The sequence below is a fragment of the Myxine glutinosa genome, chromosome 1 (genome assembly GCF_964187855.1).
Source record: "Myxine glutinosa chromosome 1, kmMyxGlut1.1, whole genome shotgun sequence".
NCBI lineage: Eukaryota > Metazoa > Chordata > Myxini > Myxiniformes > Myxinidae > Myxine > Myxine glutinosa.
The window spans coordinates 332,256,050-332,273,180 of NC_136261.1; the positions used below are offsets into that span (position 1 = coordinate 332,256,050).

Here is a 17,131-nt window from a genome sequence, read left to right on the forward strand (position 1 = left end):
CAGCTTTCGTGCACTTGTTCGTCTCAGCACAGGCAGCTTCGACTCCCTCTGTTGCCTCGAAACACACATCCTTTACTTGTGGGTTGTCCTTCAAGAACTCCTCCAGAACCATTTCATAAAGTGCTACATATCAATATATATGGGCACGGAGAGACCGCTTGTAGTGTGTACATTTCAGGATTTGCCCGTTTGGAGGGGAGGCTTTATGTTGTTTAGAAGCTGAGATATTGAGAAACATCAAGTTTACGGCGGCCAGTTTGAAAAATCCAAGATGGCCGCCACATAGGAGCTCTATGGTCATGTCTAGCTTATCGAACTTGTTACCATTGGATTCGGGGCCCTTGAAAATGTATGTTTAGCCGTTAGAATCAAAGCTTTATGTTGTTTAGAAGCTGAGATATTGAGAAACATCAATTTTACGGCGGCCAGTTTGAAAAATCCAAGATAGCCGCCACATCGGAGCTCTATGGTCATGTCTAGCTTATCGAACTTGTTACCATTGGATTCGGGGCCCTTGAAAATGTATGTTTAGCCGTTAGAATCAAAGCTCTATGTTATTTAGAAGCTGAGATATTGAGAAAAATTAGTTCTACGGCGGCAATTTGGAAAATCCAAGATGGCCGCCATACAGGAGTCTGTGCAAATAGCAACATTGGTTTTCTGACTGACTATACAATATAGTTTCCAAAAATATATAGTTTTCCAAATCCCCCAAAAAATCCAACGAAACTTTAAATCTGGACATACTGAACCTGACTATTATAAATAGAAGATGCTTTCTAGGTACAAGGAAGGTTAACAGTGGTATTGTGGCGGACACAAAAGCCCACTGGCGTGGTGACATCATTCCGCGCACCAAGTGGGCGGTGGCCACGCACCAGGGGTAGGCGTGGCCTCATGATATACACCGGGCGCCCAGCCCGGGACAGTACAGTGTTACAGTGTAGTCTTACAATAAAGACGTTTATATGTTACCGCTTGTCCGCTTCCTCCTTGCTCACAAGCAGCGCGCGTAACGCCGCGCTTTACTGGTGACCCTCGACGTTGGATCTGCTGGAGCGATCCTTCCACACGCGACGCCATCGCCATGGCCGACTTCGTCAAACTTCCGGAATTTTGGGAGGCTCAGGCCGAAGTCTGGTTCGTCCAGGCCGAAGCCCAATTTCAGCTTCGGCGCCTCACCGGCGATGACACGCGCTATTGCCACGTCGTCGCCTCCCTCGGGCCCGGCACGGCCGCTCGAGTTGTGTCCGTCCTTCGCCACCCACCGAACGGCCACAAGTACGAGGCACTCAAGCGGCTACTCCTAGCCACGTTCGGCCTTACGGACGACGCACGGGCCGACCGCCTCCTGGATCTCCCCGAGCTCGGTGAGACGCGCCCGTCGGTCCGAATGGACCATATGCTGTCACTGTTGGGCGACGAAGCCCCCGGTTCGCTATTCCGGGCGCTTTTCCGGCGCCAACTTCCAGCGCAGGTCCGCCTCGCGTTGGCCGGGACCGAGCTAACGGAACCCCGAGCATTGGCGGCCGAGGCGGACAGGTACTTCGCCGCTTCGGACATGCGGGCGAGCGTCGGCGTGGCCGTCACGGCCCTCGACGCTGATGTTCAGCAGCATGTTCCACAGCATCAGCTTCTACAGCACGCTGATGTTCAGCAGCATGCTGATACGCACCTCGTGAACGCCGCCACGCCCCGCCCACCGCCGCGGCGAAAACCGCCACCGCGGGGAAACCCGCCAACTCCACCGGCCTGGCGGAGCCAGCCGCGCTCCTCCAGCTCCACCACCTGGTGCTGGTTCCATGCCAAGTTCGGCCACGAAGCTCGGCGGTGTCATCCGCCGTGCTCCTTCAACGGGTCGGGAAACGCCCGGGCCGGCGCTCAATAGTGGCGATGAGCGCCGGCCATTCGAACAGCCTGCTGTTCATAACGGACACCTTCTCCAGGCGCCGTTACCTGTGCGACACGGGAGCGCAGGTGAGTGTCATTCCCGCCGGCACGTCAGACAAGCACGCCGTGGGTGGGGGCCCCGCGCTGCTTGCCGCGAACGGGACGCCCATCCGTACGTACGGAAAACGCTGCCTCTCTCTGCGGTTTGGAGGGCAGGTTTTCCGATGGACGTTCGTCACCGCCGACGTGCCCATGGCACTGCTTGGCGCGGACTTCCTGTGCGCTAATGGGCTCCTGGTCGACGTCAAGCGCAGACGGCTTGTCCAGGCCGAGACGTTCAGCTCGCTCGCTTGTGCGTTGCCCAGCTCAACGAGCGGCTTGCCAAGCGGCTTGCCGAACGATTCGGTTCCGGCCACGTTGGTCTGTACGCTTCCGGCAGCGGACGCATTCACCCGCCTCCTCGCCGGCTTCCCGGCCCTCACGCGGCCCACCTTCTCGGCGGGGGCCGTCAAGCACGGGGTGGCCCATCACATCCCCACCGTCGGGCCACCGGTCTACGCCCGGGCACGCCGCCTCGAGCCGACGAAGCTGGCGGTGGCAAAAGCGGAGTTCGCTACCCTGGAGCGACTCGGCATCGTTCGGCGCTCAGAGAGCGCTTGGGCGTCGCCGCTGCACATCGTGCCGAAGCCCGGCGGGGGATGGCGACCGTGCGGGGACTATCGCCGTCTCAATGACGCCACGACTCCCGACCGCTACCCCGTCCCCCACATTCAGGACTTTTCCGCCCGTTTGGCGGGCAGGTCCTTCTTCTCGAAGGTGGACCTCATACGCGGCTACCATCAGGTCCCCGTCAGGCCGGAGGACGTCCCGAAGACGGCGGTCATCACGCCATTCGGACTCTTCGAGTTCTTGCGCATGCCCTTCGGTCTGAAGAATGCGGCTCAGGCGTTCCAGCGACTGATGGACAGCGTCCTGCGCGACTTGGATTTTGTCTACGTTTACCTGGACGATATCCTCGTCGCCAGCGCGTCCCGCGAAGAGCACCTACGCCACCTCCGCACGCTCTTCGAACGCCTGGGCCAGCATGGCCTGATTGTGAACCCCGCAAAGTGCCGGTTCGGCGCCGCCACAATCGATTTTCTGGGGCACCGTGTCACCAGGCACGGAGCCGTCCCCCTACCGGCCAAGGTGGAGGCGGTGAAGGGGTTTCCGCGCCCCCGCACGATCAGAGGGCTGCAGGAGTTCCTGGGCATGGTGAACTTTTACCATCGGTTCCTGCCCCGTATCGCCCAGCTCCTGCGCCCCCTGCACGAAGCTCTCCGAGGTAAGCCGGGCAAAGGCGACGTTACCTGGACCGAGCAGATGGACACGGCGTTCACGGGCGCGAAGCTCGCCTTGGCTAACGCCACCATGCTCGCGCACCCGGCGCCCGATGCACCGATCGCCCTCACCACCGATGCCTCGGACTACGCGGTGGGCGCAGTGCATGAGCAATGGGTGCGTGGAGCTTGGCAACCGCTGGCGTTCTTTAGCCGGCAGCTTCGCCCGCCCGAACGCCGTTACAGTACCTTCGACCGCGAGTTGCTCGGACTTCACTTGGCGGTCAGGCACTTCCGCCATCTGCTCGAGGGCCGGGCGTTCACTGCCTTCGTCGACCACAAGCCGCTGATCTTTGCGATGGGCAAAGTCACCGAGCCGTGGTCGGCCCGGCAGCAGCGTCACCTCTCGGCCGTGTCCGAGTACACGACGGACATCCAGCACGTCGCGGGGAAGGACAACCCGGTGGCGGATTGCCTTTCCCGGGCCGTCGCCCACGCAGTCCACCTCGGCATCGACTATGCCCGGATGGCAGCGGACCAGGCCGCTGACCCCGACGTCCAGGCCTTGCGGACCGCCGTCACGGGCCTCCGCGTCACCGAGGTGCCGTTTGACGGCGCGGGCGCGGCCCTCTTGTGCGACGTCTCCCTCGGGCGTCCTCGCCCCATCGTGCCCGCGGGCTGGCAGCGCCAGGTGTTTGACGCCATCCACGGCCTATCCCACCCGGGCGCGAGGGCCTCCCAAAGGCTGATCGCCGACAAGTTCGTCTGGCATGGCCTCCGGAAGGCCGTCCGCGGCTGGGCCAGGACGTGCCTCGCGTGCCAGCGCGCCAAGGTGCACCGGCACACCCAGGCCCCGTTGGCCCCGTTCACGGTGCCGGAACGCCGGTTTGACCACGTCCACGTGGACCTGGTGGGACCTCTGCCCCCCTCGCGGGGTTTCACCTACGTCCTCACCATGGTGGACCGCACCACCCGGTGGCCGGAGGCCGTGCCCTTGGCGTCGACAACGGCGGCCGATGTCGCGCAGGCTTTCATCGCCACCTGGGTCGCCCGGTTCGGCGCCCCCTCAGACATCTCATCCGACCGCGGCCCCCAGTTCACCTCGGAGCTCTGGGGGGCGGTTGCGCAGGGGCTCGGGGTCCGGCTGCACCGAACCACGGCCTACCATCCCCAGGCTAACGGCCTGTGTGAGCGATTTCACCGCTCATTGAAGGCCGCGCTCCGGGCCACCCTCCGCGACGGCGGCTGGGTCGACAGGCTCCCCTGGGTCCTGCTGGGCCTCCGGACGGCGCCCAAGGAGGACCTGCGCGCATCCGCGGCGGAATTGGTCTTCGGGCAACCGCTGCGGGTGCCGGGCGAGTTCCTCCCCGACTCCACGGCACCATGGTCCGCGGCACAGCAGCGCTCCGCTCTACAAGAGACCGCCCAGAGGTTCGCCCCGGTGCCAACGGCATGCCACGGGCACCCACCGACGCACGTCGCCCCGGAGCTTCGCACGGCGGAGTACGTCTTCGTCCGACACGATGCCCATCGGACACCACTGCGGCCCCCGTACGACGGGCCTTTCCGCGTGCTGGAGACCGGGGCGAAGCACTTCACCCTGGACATCGGCGGTACTCCTGACCGCGTTTCGGTAGACCGCCTCAAGCCGGCCCACCTCGATGTGGACCATCCACCGCCAGTGGCCCGACCCCCACGTCGGGGCCGCCCTCCTGCGGGCGGACCCCCGGCACCGCCCAGCCCCGCCGCCACGCCGCCCCCCGGTCCTGCACCCATCCCAGGGGCAGCCAGGGGCATCCCACCTGGCATCCCTGCACCCCGGACGCCGCCGATCGCCAGGGGGCGCTTCGGCCGGGTCATTCGTCTGCCCCGCAAACTGGCCCTCCAGGTGCGCGGGAATTCTGGGGGGGCGCGTGTGGCGGACACAAAAGCCCACTGGCGTGGTGACATCATTCCGCGCACCAAGTGGGCGGTGGCCACGCACCAGGGGTAGGCGTGGCCTCATGATATACACCGGGCGCCCAGCCCGGGACAGTACAGTGTTACAGTGTAGTCTTACAATAAAGACGTTTATATGTTACCGCTTGTCCGCTTCCTCCTTGCTCACAAGCAGCGCGCGTAACGCCGCGCTTTAGTATAATGTTCAAACTCGCCCTCCTTTTTCCATGTATTACAAGGACAATGGAGAACTGAAGTATCTAAGCATTTGCTTGATATCAGATTCCTTAAAGCATGACACTTCCACTGCATTTGCCTTCATGAGGTCACCTCATCTCAAAACTCGAAGAGATAAACTTTTAAAATGGGTCATGATGTCCATTAACTTTTTGCTATTTTTGCTACTCCTCCCTTTATCACCTGTCTGATTGGTCTGAAACTTGACACATGAGTACAAGACGGTAGCCCGCACAATCTCTCAGGCTTCAATTTTTCGATTTCGGATCATGGGGGCTCCCAGGATGTGTGGGGTGGGGGGAGGGTGGAGGTTACCCCCTGAAACTTCAAAAACCTTCTCATCCCTTATTTACCAAACAATTGCTCTGAAACCCAATACAGCCCTACTCGATGGACCGCATGATCGCTGCCAACTTTGATTAAACAATTTTAATCTTTCAACTTTCAATTTTAATCTCCCTCCAGGTCTTTAAAACAGCTGTTCACCACCATCTCTTATCTTCCCCCATCGAAAACCTTGATCTTTTCTACCCCCGGTAATTCACCCCAGAGTCCTTGCAGTGTTCATATGTTTTAATCCTCTCCCACCTCCCCCCAAGTCCTCCCGATGTCCCTGCTCTCAAATGTTGTGTTTGTGTCCTTCCCCCTCTCTTTTGTGTCCTTCCCCCTCTCTCCCCATCTTGTCTACCACTCCCCTTGTTTTTTGTGTTTTGTGTGTCGGTTTGTCTTTTTGTGTGATTAATGTTAGCTCTTTCACGAGCCTCGATCTTGTATACAAAAAAAAACAAACAAAAAAAAAAAAAACGCAATTAATAGAAAAAATAAATTCATGGAAACTGCTGAATGGAAAATTTGAAACTTGGCACATTGTCATGTACTCCCAATGGGGAACAAAATTATGATAATGAAGACATAATCGGTGAAGTGGTATACCAGCAATAAATGTTTAAATGGAATGCCTTATCCTAAAAATCTGAAATTGCATGCACATGATCAATGACCCATTTGTATTGAAATATTAAATTTATGACATCATAGGTCACCCTGGTAACCCTGGTGTTGGGCTAGCGGCTAGGGTGCCGGCTTGGGATCCTAGGGTCCTGGGTTCGAATCCCGGTCGATCGCTGAATTAACGCCAGGGGGGTTGACTCAGCCTGTCATCATTCCGAGGTCGGCTAATTGAGTACCAGTTCACTGGTAATTCCCTGTTTGTCGTAAAAAGGCGACAAAAAGGGTTGGCGTCAGGAAGGGCATCCGGCCGTAAAACATTGCTTCAAAAAGGGGACCAAAAAACAACAACAACCACGGTTCCCGAAAAAGGCCAACCCCCGCTTTGCGGGGAAAAATGGCCTCTAAAGGTGGTTATATAGGTCACATGGTTCGGCAGCCATATTGGATTTAACATAAAACCTTAAAAAACATCTTCTCCCAAACCACCAAATCGATTGACTAAAAAATGTACGTGTGTCATTGATTAAAATATGATCACCAAAATGTCATTGGTCACATAGTGTGGCTGCCATATTGGATTGAAGGAAAATATTAAATAATTATATCTCTGAAACCGCTTACCCTATCGATGCGAAATTTTACAAATGTTGTTGCATATACAGTAAAACTTCCTCCAACGCGGCTTCCTCAAACGCGGTTTCCAATTTGCGCACTGAATTAAATGCGTCAAAACCTCCCCAACGCGAGGGGGTGTTTCGCATTTACGCGATCGTGGCTGGTGTTTTCCCAAAGATTAATATTATTATTATTGCTTGTTACTGTACTGTACTTTACTTAACCCTTGTACACACAAGGCAGGTGTTCTTTGGCTGAATACAAGGCTAAAAAGACCCCTCTTGTGTGGACAAGGGTTAATTATAATTTAATTTATGCATACGATGATACGAGTCGCCATTTGCTGTCATCGGCGATCGCAGTTCGATTTTATATTCTGGATTAATTGCGACATAAACGGCCGGTGTTTCCCCAAAGATTTTATTATTTTTCCTTATTCCATATTACCTTGATTAATTACTATTTAATTTCTATACACGCGCGGTACGAGCTGCCACCTGCCACCCTCTCCGAACCTGCCGCCATCAAGTGAGCTTACGTCGATCATTATGGCTCCCACCCAGATCATTAAGATCATGATGGCTCCCATCGTCGATCATCATCACCCAAACCTCCAACAACCATCTCACAATAAGGTGAGTTATTTTGCAATAATGCAGTACTATTATGATACTAACACTTATTTTTATGTATATTTAATAATGCTGCACCATCCCATACAAAGAAACATGTAAAAAAAGCAAGAAAGGCTGTTTTGGGGTCAGGTTTTTGGGAGCCTGGAACATATCCCCAATTTCCCCATACACTTAATGATTCCTCCAACGTGAATTCCTCCAACACGAAGTTATCCCAGAACGTATCCCCCGCGTTGGAGGAAGTTTTACTGTAGTTTGTAAATGATGACATCGTAGATCATGTGGTTTGGCAGTCAGCCATCTTGGATAGAAAAACGAACCTTATCCGATTAACACGAAACTTCACAAACGTGATCCCCTACCCATACATATGTAGAGTATACATTTTTGATGTCATATGTCACGTGGTTTGGCAGCCATATTAGCTTGAAAGCCGATATAAAAAAAAAATCCCTTCTCTGAAACCGCTTCACCGATCGATATGAAACCTGTCATGTCAGGTAAAAATGTGATACTTGAGAACGGCTGAAGCGATTTAAATCAAACTTGTTTATTTTTAGGACAGTGAACGATGGCATCTACCCATTGTCACGGGCAGGGACGACACAGAGGCATATTGGTGACACAGTCGCATTGCTCTAGTTTTTCCATTACTTTCATACCTAAAGGAGATGCTACTAAACACCAAGACACTAATCAATTTGATGATGGGACAGACCACTTGGAGTTCGGGGTTGACATTCTTTGAAGGATCATTTTACCCATAAAGGTATCTGAATATTTTATCAATTTATTTGATGGTTGCCTGAAGAACTTGCATTGGAAAGTTAGTTTAGTTGGTATGGAATGAGCTATAAATTGATTTTCTGTGATAATTCCTGTTGAAATAATGTTTGGGAACTTTCCACTAGGCACATGATTGCTTAGATCGCCTGTACAAGCTGGATAAGACTGGCTTCAAGAACACCTTCCGTTGCTACGTGCGAAAAGATTCCCTCAATAACGTCGTAGATTTTCTTCATGCCCTGCTGGGATTTTGTATGGAAACCATGTCTGACAGTAAGTACAACCACTCAGTTACGGTAACGCTTTCATATGTGCACTTTTTGGTCGATTAACTTTTGTTTTGCTTTTTATTTATTAGTATTTGAGAAAGAATAAATTATGAAAAATCACCCAAACGTTTTGAGGATGAGATATTTATGATGTGCACTAAAACTAACTGTTTTTACTTTTTTGGAAGATGCACACAATGTAAGCTCATGGAGGAGGGAGGTGACAGAGGGTGAAAGGCAACTTACTGACAGTGGGACAATTGCACCATAGTTCGATATAACAAGCAAGGGAATGAATGAACATTGAAAGAGGAGGTGAGGATACACAGTAATCTGAAAGTTAGAGTGTTGGGTCAGATAGAGTTATTAGGGGGTGACATGAAATGGTAGTTCACTGCTTCCTTGGAGCTCTGGCGGGAAGATTGCGATTGAACCATCAATGGAAGGCAGTTCAATGAATGGGGGGGGGGGGGGGGGGGGGGGGAAACACAAAAAAAAAAATTGTATTTTTCTCTTGCTATCTTCTTGTTGCCTGCCACATGATCCCACACCACCCCCATTCACCAACTAATGCCAGCAGATGGGACACCAAGTGTCGTCAACCCATGGGACATTCCACCAATCCACCATGCTCATCATTTTTCTTTTCCATCCTGTCATTGCATCAGTCTCAATTTTCCTCTGTTCTCTCATAAATATGACTTTGCTTGTACTGTCTTCTCACACATGCTAAGGTAAATCCTTTCCTGTTTATTCATTGTATCTCTCTCCTCATCCATACCTTTCCCATCCGTCATCATGCTTGCTCCTTTTCCCCTTTTTCCCTTGCTGGGTAATAAATTGGTAACCCAGACTTGCCACATATCTCTCTCTCTCTCTCTCTGTCTCTGTCTGTCTGTCTGTCTGTCTCTCTCTCTCTCTCCTCTCTCTCCTGTCTCTCCTCTCTCTCCTCTCTCTCCTCTCTCTCCTCTCTCTCCTCTCTCTCCTCTCTCTCTCTCTCTCCTCTCTCTCCTGTCTCTCCTCTCTCTCCTCTCTCTCCTCTCTCTCCTCTCTCTCCTCTCTCTCCTCTCTCTCCTCTTATATACGTATGCATCCAACCCATGCTTCCTGAAAATATCCATGAGTGTGAGTTTTGCTCCTGCCAAGGTAGAAACATTCTTAGTCTTTATTGATTCCTCCACTGCTATGGCACCTGACGACATCAGTTCCTTTCAACCCAAAAACGGTTCTTGTGCCTTGTGGACTCCTGGTTCTCTGTCCCTTTCCTGGTCATTTTTTGAGGGCCACCTGCCTGCACAATGGGAAATTGTTTAAAAAAACTGCCTCTTCTTTCCGTCTTCTACCGACTCCTCTCCGGCCTTCCTCCCCCAGCTCTGTCTGTGCTGTGTCCTCCAAATATTCCTTCAGGTCGCACAAGAACTGCCAGCAACCCTCTTCTGGTGAAACTGGCAAAATCAAGACTCTCTGCTCACCTTCACTCTTTCATTCCTCTTTTCTCCCACCTCTGGAATAAACTCCCACACTCTCTTCAATCCCACTCCTCCCTCCAGGTCTTTAAAACAGCTGTTCACCACCATCTCTTATCTTTCCCCGTCCAAAACCTTGATCTTTTCTACCCTCGTTAATACACCCCAAATCCACCCCTTTCAATCTCCGACTACAGTAACACTACAGATGTATGTAGGATAGTTCCACACCCCTTTTCCAGGCAGGCTGCGGCATCATCACTCTCTGACATTCTGGAGAAATTATTCAACCTCTCATCGACCTGGAACATTTTCAGTGCAATAAAGATTCATATTCTCACATTGTCCATCTACAAGGACCAGCAGGAAAACGACCCAATTTATTTCTGTGGTCAGCCTCTGAAATTTGTTGGCTTTCGAGTTTCTGGGCCTCACAATCAGCTATAACTTGTCGCTGGAAGATCATATCTCCAAGCTGGCCTCCAAACCCGGCCTCCACCTCAGAATTTTCTACAGCTCTTTCTCTACTTTCCTCAGCTTATATAGGTGGACAAAGCCTTCATCTGGAGTTGCATAGACAATTGCTCCCAGATGGACTGATGCTTTGGCTTCCCATCTTTCCCGATACAGGATGAGATCCTGCAGTAGTCATCCCTCTGGACTAACAACAAGACCGCAACTTCATCTTTATGGATGACTTGCTGAAGTACCCGGCATTGCCTGGGGTAATTTGTGTTGTTGACAACAAATCACTACAACCTAAACGTACAATTTTCACAAAACATATTACTGTATCGCTCCCGGAAAACAAAAACCCAGGCAGTGTATAAGCAACATACTCCAGGCCTGAACACATATGTATTATAATAAACCTGTGTAAAGCAATCTTTTTAACAACAGGTGCACGTGTAAACACTATAGTCAGTTGCCCATTCCCCATGCAGCGGGAGACGGGGTTTTGCAATCACGCTTGTGTCTGTAGGTGTCTGGTCGTGCCGTAACTTTTTTACCATTTGAAATTTTAAGAATTTGCATGTTGGTTCAGCATTCAAAAGCTAGAAGCTGATTGATTTTATTTTTAGATCAAAAGGTCAAAGGTCAAGCTGCATAAAATCGTCAATTTTCATTTTGTATTTTTAAACTGCTTTCGTCATGTCTAGCTTACCAATCAAACTTGGACTAGACAACTAAAATGCAAAGAAGATGTCTGAATACAAAGCAGATGCGGACAGGCTTGCATTTTCAGACACTTTCTAGTTTATTTTATGAAGAGTGTAATTGATTGCGGTGCTATACAAATTTACTTGGGAAATTTCCGATTCAGTGAAGGGAGTTTGAATTGTGATGAGGATACATACAATGTATGCAATATAGACCAAAAAAATTTCTTTCTTTCCGACATTTTCTTTCTACAAAGAAAGAAAGTTTCCTTGTACAATATTAATTTGTGTTAACTTGATGTATCACCCATCAAACAAATTAAGGCTAAAAAAAACTACAGAGTTCATAGAACATCTTCCCCTATGCAGTCTTGGGAGAAGGGACATGGGAAGGATCTTGTAAACCCTTGCTTTCTGTTGCCGAGCACAATTTACATTTCCTACAAGCCACCATATTGTCTGAATCATGATATTTTCTAATTCTGAGTGTTGTGAGTGGCACATTTGATCAGTCGAGAAGGCATAAAATAGCATACTATTTTGTCCAAGTACTGCTAAACTGGAGGATTTTGGAAGAATCAACAAGGAGATTTATGTTCTGCATTCTTCAAGCATATTATTCACTTGAAATAAAAGAATGGCTTTAAAATGCTGTATAATTTTTCTTTCCGGAAGTTTACCAGCAGAAGTATTGATGCACCGTCTTTTACACCACCTCATTTAACACGTTAAATTAGTTATTACTCCCGCCAGGGAGTAATGCATTCGCTCATGTCCGTGTGTGTGCATGTTCGTGTGTTTGCGAACAAGATATCTGGAAAAGTTCTGAACGGATTTGGATGAAAGTTGGTGGGATGATTGCACTTGGGATAAGGAAGAATTGATTAGTTTTTGGTGAAGCTCAGGAAATTATTCCGGATCCAGGAAGTTTTTTTGGGAATTTTTTTGGGAATTTTTTTTTCTGTTTTCCTTTAAAAACCATTTTCTCTGCAATAATTGGACCGATTGAGAGGAAATTTTTTACCATAGGACAGACTCTGTCTGCAGAATATTTGAATGGCAATTATGACGTCACAGGTCACGTGGTTCGGCCGCCATATTGTTTTGAGTGAAAAACAAATCCAATTTTCTCCAAAACGCCTGAACAGATCGAGGCCAAACTTTGCAGGCAGAATCGCACACCCATGACGAACAAAATGGTCAGCGAGCATGACGTCATGCATCACATCGTTTCAGAGTTATGACGTTTTTAAGCACAAACATTTAAAACCTAGCTCCTCCCTCATTTGTGTTCCAATTGAGGGGAAACTTCACAAATCTGTTCACCATATCAGTCTAATAAAATGTCCTTTTGGAATTTGCGATAGGTCACGTGGTTTGGCAGATATCGTTAATTAAACGCAAATAATAAAAACATTTATATCCCTTGAACCACTTCATTGATCGACGTGAAACTTCATGCTGTAGTAGAAGTCATGAAGAGTAACAAGTGTGCAAAATTTGAAGATGATTGGATGTATGGTCTGGAAGCTGGAAGTTGTTATTGTGTGAAGAAGAAGAGTCTTTGCATGTGGACGATTAATTATTTATCACATGTACAGGCTTGCAGGCATCGTTTGACACAATGCCCCGATTAATTTGAACCTCAAATAAAATTATAATTCCAGATTTGTCAATGGCTGAGGTATATTAACAAACGAATAAAACAGATTTGACAAAATTCGAACTTTTTTTTTAAAGATTGCATATTCACCCAGGGTTGTGAAAGGCTGAAGAAGAAGAAACCTCGCATGGGCTTCCCAGACCAAAAAATAATTCTGGCTCTGCGATTTTCAGGTTTATTTATCTATATATCTACATATCTGGGCAGTGTCTGTTGTCACTGAACTACTCCCTGAAACTTTTATTTCCGTGGTTGTGAAGTGTTTTTAATAACGTGGTGGTGGTTTTGAATCACGTGGTGGTGAGGTATTTTGAATTATGTGGTGGTGAGGTGTAAAATGACGTGGCGAGGTGTTTTTAAATCACGTGGCTGTGAGGTGTTTTTAATTTCGTGGCTGCGAGGTGTTTTAATTTCGTGTTTTGTGGCTGTGAGGTGTTTTTAATTTAATGTTTCGTGGCTGTGAAGTGTTTTTAATTTTGTGTTTCGTGGCTGTGAGGTGTTTTTAATTTCGTGTTTTGTGGCTGTGAAGTGTTTTTAATTTCGTGTGTTGTGGCTGTGAAGTGTTTTTAATTTCGTGTTTTGTGGCTGTGAAGTGTTTTTAATTTCGTGTTTTGTGGCTGTGAGGTGTTTTTAATTTCGTGTTTTGTGGCTGTGAAGTGTTTTTAATTTCGTGTTTTGTGGCTGTGAGGTGTTTTTAATTTCGTGTTTTGTGGCTGTGAAGTGTTTTTAATTTCGTGTTTCGTGGCTGTGAGGTGTTTTTAATTTCGTGTTTCGTGGCTGTGAGGTGTTTTTAATTTCGTGTTTCGTGGCTGTGAAGTGTTTTTAATATCGTGTTTCGTGGCTGTGAGGTGTTTTTAATTTCGTGTTTCGTGGCTGTGAGGTGTTTTTAATTTCGTGTTTTGTGGCTGTGAAGTGTTTTTAATTTCGTGTTTCGTGGCTGTGAGGTGTTTTTAATTTCGTGTTTCGTGGCTGTGAGGTGTTTTTAATTTCGTGTTTCGTGGCTGTGAAGTGTTTTTAATTTCGTGTTTTGTGGCTGTGAGGTGTTTTTAATATCGTGTTTCGTGGCTGTGAGGTGTTTTTAATTTCGTGTTTCGTGGCTGTGAGGTGTTTTTAATTTCGTGTTTCGTGGCTGTGAAGTGTTTTTAATTTCGTGTTTCGTGGCTGTGAGGTGTTTTTAATTTCGTGTTTCGTGGCTGTGAAGTGTTTTTAATTCCTTGTTTCGTGGCTGTGAGGTGTTTTATTTTCGTGTTTTGTGGCTGTGAGGTGTTTTTAATTTAGTGTTTCGTGGCTGTGAGGTGTTTTTAATTTCGTGTTTTGTGGCTGTGAAGTGTTTTTAATTTCGTGTTTTGTGGCTGTGAGGTGTTTTAAATTTCGTGTTTTGTGGCTGTGAGGTGTTTTTAATTTCGTGTTTCGTGGCTGTGAAGTGTTTTTAATTTCGTGTTTTGTGGCTGTGAAGTGTTTTTAATTTCGTGTTTTGTGGCTGAGAGGTGTTTTTAATTTCGTGTTTCATGGCTGTGAAGTGTTTTTAATTTCGTGTTTCATGGCTGTGAGGTGTTTTTAATTTCGTGTTTCGTGGCTGTGAAGTGTTTTTAATTTCGTGTTTCGTGGCTGTGAGGTGTTTTTAATTTCGTGTTTCGTGGCTGTGAGGTGTTTTTAATTTCGTGTTTCGTGGCTGTGAAGTGTTTTTAATTCCTTGTTTCGTGGCTGTGAAGTGTTTTTAATTTCGTGTTTTGTGGCTGTGAGGTGTTTTTAATTTCGTGTTTTGTGGCTGTGAGGTGTTTTTAATTTCGTGTTTCGTGGCTGTGAAGTGTTTTTAATTTCGTGTTTTGTGGCTGTGAAGTGTTTTTAATTTCGTGTTTCATGGCTGTGAAGTGTTTTTAAGTTCGTGTTTTGTGGCTGTGAAGTGTTTTTAATTTCGTGTTTTGTGGCTGTGAAGTGTTTTTAATTTCGTGTTTTGTGGCTGTGAGGTGTTTTTAATTTCGTGTTTCGTGGCTGTGAAGTGTTTTTAATTTCGTGTTTCGTGGCTGTGAAGTGTTTTTAATTTCGTGTTTTGTGGCTGTGAAGTGTTTTTAATTTCGTGTTTTGTGGCTGTGAAGTGTTTTTAATTTCGTGTTTCGTGGCTGTGAAGTGTTTTTAATTTCGTGTTTCGTGGCTGTGAAGTGTTTTTAATTTCGTGTTTCGTGGCTGTGAAGTGTTTTTAATTTCGTGTTTTGTGGCTGTGAAGTGTTTTTAATTTCGTGTTTTGTGGCTGTGAAGTGTTTTTAATTTCGTGTTTTGTGGCTGTGAAGTGTTTTTAATTTCGTGTTTCGTGGCTGTGAAGTGTTTTTAATTTCGTGTTTTGTGGCTGTGAAGTGTTTTTAATTTCGTGTTTTGTGGCTGTGAAGTGTTTTTAATTTCGTGTTTTGTGGCTGTGAAGTGTTTTTAATTTCGTGTTTTGTGGCTGTGAGGTGTTTTTAATTTCGTGTTTTGTGGCTGTGAGGTGTTTTTAATTTCGTGTTTTGTGGCTGTGAAGTGTTTTTAATTTCGTGTTTTGTGGCTGAGAGGTGTTTTTAATTTCGTGTTTCATGGCTGTGAAGTGTTTTTAATTTCGTGTTTCATGGCTGTGAAGTGTTTTTAATTTCGTGTTTCATGGCTGTGAGGTGTTTTTAATTTCGTGTTTCGTGGCTGTGAAGTGTTTTTAATTTCGTGTTTCGTGGCTGTGAGGTGTTTTTAATTTCGTGTTTTGTGGCTGTGAGGTGTTTTTAATTTCGTGTTTCGTGGCTGTGAAGTGTTTTTAATTTCGTGTTTTGTGGCTGTGAAGTGTTTTTAATTTCGTGTTTTGTGGCTGTGAGGTGTTTTTAATTTCGTGTTTCGTGGCTGTGAAGTGTTTTTAATTTCGTGTTTTGTGGCTGTGAAGTGTTTTTAATATCGTGTTTCATGGCTGTGAAGTGTTTTTAATTTCGTGTTTCGTGGCTGTGAGGTGTTTTTAATTTCGTGTTTTGTGGCTGTGAAGTGTTTTTAATTTCGTGTTTTGTGGCTGTGAAGTGTTTTTAATTTCGTGTTTTGTGGCTGTGAAGTGTTTTTAATATCGTGTTTCGTGGCTGTGAAGTGTTTTTAATTTCGTGTTTCGTGGCTGTGAGGTGTTTTTAATTTCGTGTTTCGTGGCTGTGAGGTGTTTTTAATTTCGTGTTTCGTGGCTGTGAGGTGTTTTTAATTTCGTGTTTCGTGGCTGTGAGGTGTTTTTAATTTCGTGTTTCGTGGCTGTGAGGTGTTTTTAATTTCGTGTTTCGTGGCTGTGAAGTGTTTTTAATTTCGTGTTTCGTGGCTGAGAGGTGTTTTTAATATCGTGTTTCGTGGCTGTGAGGTGTTTTTAATCTTCTATATATTCTATATATATATATATCTGTGCAGCGTCTGTCTTGTGTTGTCTTGTCTTGTCTTGTGTTGTCACTGAACTACTCCCTCAAACATTTTTGAAATCGTACTATTCCAACTTGACCCACGGCGGGAGTATGCGCTCTACTGAGTGGCGTTCTAGTTTGTGCCTGTTATGTGTGCTTTATGTCATCCTTAAAAACAGTAAGTTCCTTGTTTGGATTGATTTTCAATTTTGTTTGACTGGCAGACAGAAAAAAAAAGATTACCTTACTCCCCTCTGCGCATGCGCGATCTGGACGATATTCCATACAATTTGCCAAATTCAGAGCCAAAGAAAGTACTGCTAAACTGCAGGTTCGTTTTCTGAATTTGTGTTCTACAATGTTCAAAATATAAAATTCAATTAAAAACACGGTCGTCGATCATAGACTGATTTCTGTGGACAGTGAATTGTTTGTTTTACCCTGCCTATCGCTTTGTGTGTGGGGTAAAAATTGCGAGGCAGCAATTACTCACTAATCATATGGAGAACGTATCACTAATCATTGGTATTTTTTGCATTTTTAGCCAGAAATAACTCTTGCTTATGTTGCTATTGCTAAAAGCATTTGAGCCTCATAACTTATCTGTTGAGGATAGTATAACACCAGCAGAAACTTACTGTACCGCATATGATTGCTCAATAATTGCACCATATATTTTTGATGGTCGAACATTTTTGCTGCTTCGGCATTCAAATTGTGCTCTATGTTTGTCGGACCAATGCATTGAGTTTCCTTAATTACATGCTGTAGAACAATACAATGCATCCTTGACAAATACTTTTCACCTGAACGGTTTGCCAA

General features: G+C 47.2%; 1 protein-coding gene across 1 annotated transcript in view; it reads left to right on the forward strand.

Moving 5' to 3' along the window:
- UNC80 (unc-80 subunit of NALCN channel complex) overlaps positions 1–17,131 on the forward strand; it is a 502,852-nt gene that overhangs the window by 113,711 nt on the left and 372,010 nt on the right. Inside the window, exon 17 of the mRNA XM_078779534.1 lies at positions 8,497–8,644. Coding sequence (XP_078635660.1) covers positions 8,497–8,644 — 148 coding nt within the window. The remainder of the gene's footprint in view (positions 1–8,496; positions 8,645–17,131) is intronic.